The sequence below is a fragment of the Xenopus laevis genome, chromosome 1L, assembly GCF_017654675.1.
Source record: "Xenopus laevis strain J_2021 chromosome 1L, Xenopus_laevis_v10.1, whole genome shotgun sequence".
NCBI classification, from domain to species: Eukaryota; Metazoa; Chordata; class Amphibia; order Anura; family Pipidae; genus Xenopus; species Xenopus laevis.
The window spans coordinates 57441008-57450596 of NC_054371.1; the positions used below are offsets into that span (position 1 = coordinate 57441008).

The 9589-nt window shown below is 38.0% G+C and overlaps 1 protein-coding gene across 4 annotated transcripts in view; it reads left to right on the top strand.

The window, feature by feature from the left end:
• map9.L (microtubule associated protein 9 L homeolog) overlaps positions 1 to 6416 on the top strand; it is a 50150-nt gene extending 43734 nt beyond the window's left edge. For 3 of the 4 annotated variants that reach the window (XM_018249764.2, XM_018249551.2, XM_018249626.2), the window contains exons 13-14: positions 1808 to 1940; positions 3630 to 6416. In XM_018249764.2, coding sequence (XP_018105253.1) covers positions 1808 to 1940; positions 3630 to 3749 — 253 coding nt within the window. In that variant the 3' untranslated portion in view covers positions 3750 to 6416. 4 annotated transcript variants of the gene reach the window in all.
• Positions 6417 to 9589: the final 3173 nt, after the last annotated feature.

A 9589-nucleotide genomic window follows, 5' to 3' on the forward strand; every position in this document is an offset into this window, starting at 1 on the left:
CAAACACATATGAAATCCACAGGCTGAATGGCTAATTATCAACTCATTTAGATGCTGCAGACTGAACTGATTTCTGTGCAGCCATGTATCATGCATCTAAATGAATTGCTAATTAGCCATGCAGGCTGTGGATTTCATATGTGTTTGGTTTTAAAAGGGTGAGGTGGCAGCCCTAAGTGACAGGCAGAGCAGTGATGAGGGCAGGTAAGGGCGGTAATTTACCTAGGAAAACAATACCTTTTTTAAGTGTTCCACTTCTGGAACAAGATTTAGAGCTCTAAATACCAAAAAATTAAAAAGTTATATTTTTCATGATATAGGGATCTATACCAGAAAAATATTTTACCTTTTTTATGAGGTAAATACACAAAATAATACATGGACCCCCCCAAAAAAAATAATAATATATTTCTGGAAAGTACAAGTGTCATCTCCCATAGTAGCCATTATAATCAAATAATTCAAATTTTTAAAAATGATTTCTTTTTCCTGTGTAATAATAAAACAGTCGCTTGTACTTGATCCCAACTAAGATATAATTAATCCTTATTGGAAGCAAAACCAGCCTATTGGGTTTATTTAGTGTTTACACCATTTTCTAGTACTAAGATCCAAATTACAGAAAGATCTGCTATCCGGAAGACCCCAGGTCGCAAGCATTCTGTAAAACAGATCCCATACCTGTACCTTGTACTTGATCCCAACTAAGATATAATTAATCCTTATTGGAAGCAAAACCAGCCTATTGGGTTTATTTAATGTTTACATGATTTTCTAGTAGACTTAAGGTATGAATGAATATCCAAATTATGGAAAGATCCATTATCCAGAAAACTCCTGGTCCCGAGCACCTCGATCCCCCCATCTGCACAGTTGAAGTCTCTGCTGCACACAGCCCACACTCCCCCTCCCTCTCACAAACTTGTAACAGTTTCTCTTCAGTACCTGAATGCTGCTCAAATTCCCCAGCACAGCCAGCACAGGAAGCAGTGGCAGATTGACAGCAGACATAGCCAATAGGAGTTAAGTTAGCTGCCAGTACAATGTGTGATGTCATATAAGGAAGAGGAAGTGAACACTGTAGTGATTTTGGGGGTCAGTGACCCCCTCCCAGCACAGGGTCTGTGTGGAACTGAAGGATTAGTACAGGGACACTTCTGAGATGAATATCTCTTGAACTGTACTTTTTCTGTTAACTATTTCTATGGAAAAGTTTGTTCTATTCATGTGAACTGTTAGATTTGTCAATTTGTTACAAAGGTGAACAACCCCTTTAAGAATCACACAGAAAAAAGATTTGTGGATTTTGATAAATTTTAGAATTATTAATGCTATTTTGATTACAATAAAGTCAGACTGAGAAACATAGTGTAAAATTGGCAACAGACTTACTCCAATGTAATACCAATTTGAATTATCAGCAATTTTGTACCAGCCACTGGCAAAGCTATAGAGGAAGTAGACCCTAGCATGCATCGCGTCCCTCCAAAGATTTTTTTTGGTGGAGGGGGTGGGGAAGTGGTCTATTTATAGGTACACCACTGTACCCAGCTATCTCTGTAAAGGTAAGATGCAAAATAAGCTATACCCTTGTGCATTTCAGTTAATTTTCCACAACCTAAGGCTAGCTAAAGAGTACGACCTTATTTCCAATTCCAATCTTTCATAAACCTGTTTTTGCCAACCAGTTCATCATGGCATTCCATGTGCCAAGGCTGAGATAATGTAATGTGCTCTTTGGTGTAGAAACAGAACCTTTTTAGCAATTAGCAATGCAAAAACCTAATTGATCTATATATTTATCAAGGAACGAGAAAAAGAAACATGTACTGAAAGAGAAACAAAAAGAAAAAAAGTATGAAAAAGTAAAGGAGGAACACAAACATTCTGAAAAAGTGGAACAAGAGAAGAAAGCAGTGGAAATGTATGAACAATGGCTGGTAAGGATCTGCTCAAAAATAAGACATAATATAGTGAATAAAGTACCACCTATTGTAAAATATAAAGGATATTTAAAGTTACAGAGGCGTCCCATTTTAAGCAGATCATGGAACTTCAAGGGTGACTATTAAAATCCTCATATTTCGCAACAGGGGGTACTTTATTTAATATAATACACACGTTTTAGTGAGTCATGTGACAGAAATAACCACTAAGCTCTGATTATAACCGATTACATCACTAAGCACCATTTATAAGGATATAATTCACAGGATATGCATGGCTCTTGTGTAATATGCACATTTACATTCTTGTTTAACACCTTGAATTATCTGATTTGAATTATAAAAACAGTATGTTTTTTAGTACACAGACTACAGAGTTTGTAGAAGCACAACTTGGCTATTGAGGAAGTCTGGCGTGACTGGATGTCTAACATAATAGCCAGAACACTACTTCCTGCTTTTGCGGCTCTCTAACCTGCGCTAACTGAACAGTTAGGTTAGAAAGGAAGTAGTATTCTGGCTATTATGTTAGATATCCACTCACTCCAGCCTTTGTGCATTATATTTTTGGCTAACTAATTATATTGAAAACATATTTTATTCTGCACAGTTTTATTTAAGTTTTAATGTTATTAAAGCCCCAGGCCTGGCTATAGTTTATGTACATACATGAAGGGATGTTGTACCAATGAGGAAGCACAACAGCCCTTTTGACAGTATATGACTTTGCCCCCAAAGTATCTCCCCAGAGCTCCATATCCTCATGAGCATGAGATATGAAACGTTGACATTGATCTCTTCTCTAAAAGCTTTAACTGCATTTTAATGATACTTATTGGGGAAAAGGTACACATTTATGTTCATATTTAACCTTGCAACCCAGTACAGGTATGGGATCCATTATCTGGAAACCTGTTATCCAGAAAGCTCAGAATTACGGAAAGGCCATCTCCCGTAGACTCCATTTTATCCAAATAATCCAGTTTTTTTTTTTTTTAAATTACTTCTGTTTTCTCTGTAATAATAAAACAGTATCTTGTTCTTGATCCAAACTAAGATAAAATTAATCCTTATTGGTCGCAAAACCAACCTATAGGGTTTATTTAATATTTACATGATTTTTTAGTATGACGGTATAAAGATCCAAGTAATGGCAAGATCTGTTATCTGGAAAACCCCAGGTCCCGAGCATTTTGGATAAGGGTTCCATAGCTGTATAGAAATTGACAGAGCTCCCTCATTCGCAAACAACCACAACTAGAGCGAACACTTCTGTGTAGCCACACCAAGGATATTTTTATTTATTTTTATAAAATGTGGTTTTTTTTACTAAATGTTTCAATAAATGCATTTGTTTAGGCTGAGACAACTCAAATTTGAGCTCTGCCAAGGCTCTTTCACTTCCAGCAAAAAGCAATGTAGGCATAATGGAAGTGTAGAGTATTTGCATAGCAATGTAGTGCTATCTGCCTAAAGGTTTGGTGGAGCAATCCTAGGGATCCTATCTGAACAAAACAAACTTCTTGATGTGCCCTGGAGATTCCCTATGTAGTAGGTATAGGAGGAGCACTATAAGTAGATCTGCACAGGGGGCATCTGTTGACTGTGTCTGTCTCTGGGCCACATTAGTCTATATCATTTAATCAGCAGTGTTTTATGTTTTTTATGATTTCAATTTCATAGGAGAGAAAAGAAAGAAGAGAAAGGATTGAAAAGAAACAAAGGAGGCTTCAGATTGCATTAGATAAGGACCCACCACCTCCATGGAGTCCTCCCGGCAAAACCATTCCCTCAACAAAATGATTGGAAATATGAATGTCACATCTAGATCAGTTGATCCTAAAACATAATTATTTTACATTTTTGGGCTTGTTCTTTATGGAGTCACACAAAAGACATTCACAAAATGAGGATTTGAAATGAATTCAGCACCACGGCGCAATAACTTACTGTGCTTTTGCTACTGCTTGAATATAGAAAATGATGTTTGTTCTCTTTTTGATTGTCTGCAACAGCTGAGTACTATTCAGAACTGCATTTGTCCTTTTAGCCTAAACACCTGCATTTCTACTGAAAAAAAGAGATCGAAGCATATTTCTAAAGGTTAACTGCACTTAAGCATCCTGCACAATTTTTTTCCTTTCATGCTGTTCTTCATGTTTATATTTGAATCATAAATACTCAGCAGGTATTCCATAATTGCAGTTGAAGAGCAAACAGTTGGCCAGAATGAAGTGTTTTTAGCAAGTTCTCAAACACTTTTAATTGCCAGAATTGTAATAACTATTTCTAACCCTTCTATGCATATTTCATGGTTACTTGTGTGACAGACAAAGGGAGATATTTATCAAAGGTTGAGTTTTGGAAGTTTGCTAGGTTCACAAATCGAATGTTTTGATTTATGCAAAAACATATTGTTATTTCTACTTTTTATTACTCATCTTTCTATTCAAGCCCTCTCCTATTCCAGTATCTTGTTCGATGCATGGTTGCTAGGGTAATTTGGACCCTAGCAATCAGATTTCTAAAATTGCAAACTGGAGAGCTGCTGAATAAAAAGCTAAATAACTCAAAAAGCACAAAAAATGTAAACCAATTGTACATTTTATCAGAATATCACTCTTTACATCATACTAACAGTTAACTCAAAGGTGAACAACCCCTTTAAGGGATGAGCATGTTGCAGAATAAACATGAAATTGTCTGGTTTTCTATGAAAAATATAATTTTTTATAAACAATAAATTTGCCAAAGCTTTTCAGACCTCTGTCATAGGCTCATAGTGTACATGTGGGAGAACCTATCGTGTTCTTTAAATAGAAAGAAGATATTGAAAATGGAAAGGGAAAAATAGACAACATGTTTTGGGAGTTTTACAAGTGGTGAGCTTAGTGCTCATTCAGGCAGCGGTTCCTCTCCCAGTCTGGCTGTAGGTGGGGGGTGACTACTGTATATGCCTGTCCCCCGCCTGCCCTTCACAGACAAACGCAGACAATGTAATATGGAACTGTTTAAAGAAAATCAATCATTTCTGCAAAGAGTTGGTTAGTGGGATTTAGACAACTTCACCCCCCTCCCATTAGACGTTAGAGACAGTGGAAGATAACTGGTAACTGGTAATATAGGTAAAAGAACAATATAAGATATTTACTTATCAAATGTTGAATTTTGGAGCTATATGAGCGTTTTTAAACCTCAAATGAACTCATGACTCGAATGGTTTCTAATTTAAGCAAAAACTGGAATGGAAAAAACTGGAATCAGCAAGTTCGGGGAATCGGCAAGTTCGGGGTTAATGACCCGAAAACTCAAATTGATCAAGTTTTCAGCAGTAAAAAACTGGAATCGCTCAAATTGATCGAGTTTTTGGCAGTAAAAAAATGGAATCAGTCAAATTGATCGAGTTTTCAAGCATCGTGAAGGCTATTAACATCTTCAAATGGTTCTGCCATTGACTCCTAAATGACCTTGACAGGTTTTAGATGGTGTATTTTCAGAATCTACCGTTTTCCAGGGTTTTCCTTGACCTTTGATAAATAACTCCCTTAAAATCTGTTTATTAGAAATGTTATGTTGGTCCTCTCATAATTACAGGAGAATTACAGTTTTGTTCAGCAAATGAAGGTTTTCTGAGATTATATCAAGCCATTTCCTTAGTATTCATATCACAAAGCAAGATATGAAGTGCACTTATTATTATTTGTCCTATTAATGGCTATTCGTACGTTTTTAGGTAGGCATTTATACTGTATATATATATTCATATTTAGGTTAAATAGTAGTCTAGCACGTTGTACATTTACTCTTAACCAAAGTAGTTCTGGAATTGCCACGGCATAACACAGATAAATTAAAACAGATTGCAGTGCTCTTCACAGGCCCGGATTTGTCGAAAGGCCACCAAGGCCCAGGCCTAGGGCGCAGGATTGTAGGGGGAGGCATGCTGCCCAACCACACCCACATTGGTTCCAAAACACTGGGGATTCGCTGGAGATATAATCGTTTTTTAAATTCCCATGCACCAATCCCCATTGCTCTGGTCTAGATGATGAAAAATTGCACGAATAAAGGGGAGGGGACGGGGCAATGAACAGCAATGGGCCTAGAGGCGCTCACTATGTAAATCCAGCCCTGGCTCTTCAGTGATAGATACGTAGACACAACCTGAGAATTCAGAAGTTAAAAGCAGTGTAACTATTTTACATATCAGCTGTGTCTTTAAAAGCTCCCCTAAGGCACATTCAAGATCTATTGACATTATTAAATCAGGGACACGTCTTAATACATTCAAGTTGCAGAGTTTCACCGATTGCAGAGGGATTTAATGGAGTCGTCGTAGCCTTTCTAGCAGCATTTTCTACCATTTCCCTAGTATTTCACAAGATCGATGTAATTCAGCTGCATTGCCTCCTCAGTGTTGTCCTCTGCACCCGGTGATTTTACACCAATGGCCCCTGAGAAGAGGGATCTTTCTAAAAAAGAAGAGGGTCACGTACACTGAAGCCACAACTGCAATTATTATTCAGTGCAACTCAGTGAAGCATTTAAAGAGGCCTATAGCTGCTGGGAGATTTATTCAAACCCATCCTGGTATATTAATGTTTGATTTTCCAGGGGTCAACTCAAGCCTTTACCTCATCATCTCTTATTCCATGAATGTACCGATGTAAACATACTGTGCACCTTCTGTGAGCACTTTTGTGATAGACATTACTTTTCTATTTTTGCAGGTTTTTCAGCTGTGGCGACTGTACTGATGGGATTGCACTGATCCAGCAAATGTACATGTCCAGTTTTCTCAGTGTTCAGCTGTTCAGTTCACTCCCCATAGAGAGGAATGGAATACACCCATTCACATTCCTATGCAGTGAAACAAACAAAGGGCTCATTTACGTCCACAAGTGCAGTTTTGAGTGTAATCACCATGTTTTTTTCCCATAATGCAGTGTTTTTTCCCCAGAATTCCAGCGCCATTGTGAACCCAATGGTGGGCACACTTGCATCAAATATATTCAAAGTCTGTCTGACATAATTGCCTGTGTGTCCTATTCCTTCCACACAATTCAACTGGGACGATTGACTCAGGGTGTTGAGGAAACCCTGGAGCTACTGCCTAGTCAGAAGATGGAGAAAACTCTAGGGTTCGTCTGCCTCAAAAGATGCAGCTGAGCTCAATTTGGAAAGGAAGGAGTGAGTGGCGCAGAGAAAAACTATATGGAAGAACAAGCAGCGTATTTTGACACAAATACCTTTAAAGGAGTGGTTGACCTTTAAAATAACTTTTCTCATGTTGCCAATTTTAAGCAACTTTTCAATTGGTCTTCATTATTTCTTTTTTATAGTTTTTTTTTTTTTAATTATTTGCCTTTTTCTTCTGACTCTTTCCAGCTTTAAAGTGGGGTCACTGACCCCATCTAAAAACATATGCTCTGTAAGGCTACACATTTATTGTTATTGATACTTTTTATTACTCATCTTTCTATTCAGTCCCTCTCCTATTCATATTCCAGTTCAAATCATGGTTGCTAGGGTAATTTTGCTGAAATTGGAGAGCTGATGGATAAAAAGCTAAATAACTCAAAAACCACAAATAATAATTAAAAAAAAAATAAAAACCAATTGCACGTTCTCATTATATCACTTGCTATATCATACTCACTGGCGTAACTATAGAGGAAGCAGACCCCTCAAGGGGTCACACTGTTGTTACACCCCTGATCATACTAAGGAGCAAATTCCCTAACCAGCTTCGAAGCCATCGCAACACTTTGTGAGGCATAAATTCCCTAGGACAACGCTAATTCCCTAAAGTGCGAAGTTGCATCCAGGGCACCAAACGCTGGCAAATTTTCTCTAACGTTACTTCGGCAAAGAGAAGATGTCTCTTCGTCCTGGTCTGAGCTGGCGAAGGTAAGTCTGGCGCAAGAGGTAACGTTCAGTAAGATCATTATCTTAGTGAATTTGCGAAATTATGTCCGTTCGCCAGAGCGAAACTTCGCCTGGCGTTAGAGTGCGAAGCAACGCTAGAGTCTATCTCCTTCGCTAGCGAAGTGACGCCTGCACCCGTTAAGAAATTGGTGAAGTTCCGAAATGACGTCACGCTGCCGAATTTTCGATAGCGTTAGTCAATTCGCCCTTTAGGGAATCTGCCCCCAAAAGTTAACTCAAAGGTGAACAACCCCTTTAAGGGATGAGCATGTTGAAGAATAAACATGAAATGCTAAGGTCATTTTGGACACTAACAACCAGATTGCTGAAACTGCAAACTAGAGAAGCCGCTAAATAACTCAAAAACCAGAAATAATAAAAATAAAAACCAAATAATTGTCTCCGAATATCACCCTTATACTAACAATTACTTACAAAGTAGTCAGTGATCATTCATTTTATTTTAATAGCCATATACTATACTGCAAGAAATGTGCAAAACCTGACATGGATTTAAACAGGTGCATGTAAAAGTTGTTTTTATTATTTTAACCCTCCTGTGATCAGTCTTGATAAACTAGATTATAGAGATTTCTCCTCTGCCTTTGAAAGACTTTTAAATACAGTACGTCCAATAAAGTACCTTTGTACTGCGTTTAATTGCAGGGGTGACAAAACCATTGAAGCCGTTAAACAAATAAGGATAGCGTGTGCATTGTCTGCAGGGAGTCCTTACAGATATTTTCCCTTTGGCTGCTTTTTGCTCTGTTGTACAAGGTTTAGCTTTGAGCTCTCTTTAACAGCACCCCCATCTCTGATCATATTCTTCAGGTCACAAGACAATTTAATCAAACCAAAACTGCCATCATGGGAGGTTTAACAATCTCATCCTGCAAGGCTCCAGCTTGTGTAGCACAATTGTACACAACTGCAAATCGCATCACTAGCCAGAAAAAAAAGCATGACACCAATAAATGATGCCAGGTGAGAAATACTTCTTGATATGGAGATTCCTCATAGGCTTCATTCCTCATAGGCTTAATTGCCTTCATTTTAACTTCCATCTGATTATTATTTTTTTAATCCAACGCATAACAGATCTCAGGATTGCTAAATGAGCGCTCATTTATTTACGTTCTAACACATTATTTAGCAGCCTGTGCCGACATGATTTGACTTTGAAGCTAAGAATTTGTACAAAAGTTATTGTACAGGTATGGGATCTATCTATTCTGGATAATGGATCTTTCAATAATTTGGATCTTCATAGTCTACTAGAAAATCATGTAAACATTAAATAAATCCAATAGGCTGGTTTTGCTTCCAACAAAGTTGGCCATAGACGCAAAGATCCGCTCGTTTGGTGACATTGCCAAATGAATGGATCTTTCCCCGATATGCCATTAACGAGCATGGCTATATCGGGGGTAATCTGAACGTTAGGCATATGGCTGAAGGATGTGCAATGGGTCCGGCGGGATCGTTCGGTCAAAATCAAACCTGTCCAATCGAGCAAACGATCTCCACCAGACGAAAGATGTCGGCACTCTCCAAACACGATCCGAGCGTCTATGGCCATGGAGCGGTGGCTGGCTTTGCTTCCAATAAGGATGAATTATATCTTAGTTGGGATCAAGTACAAGCTACTGTTTTATTATTACAGGGAAAAAGGAAATCATTTCAAGAATTTGGATTATATGGAGTCTAAGGAAGAC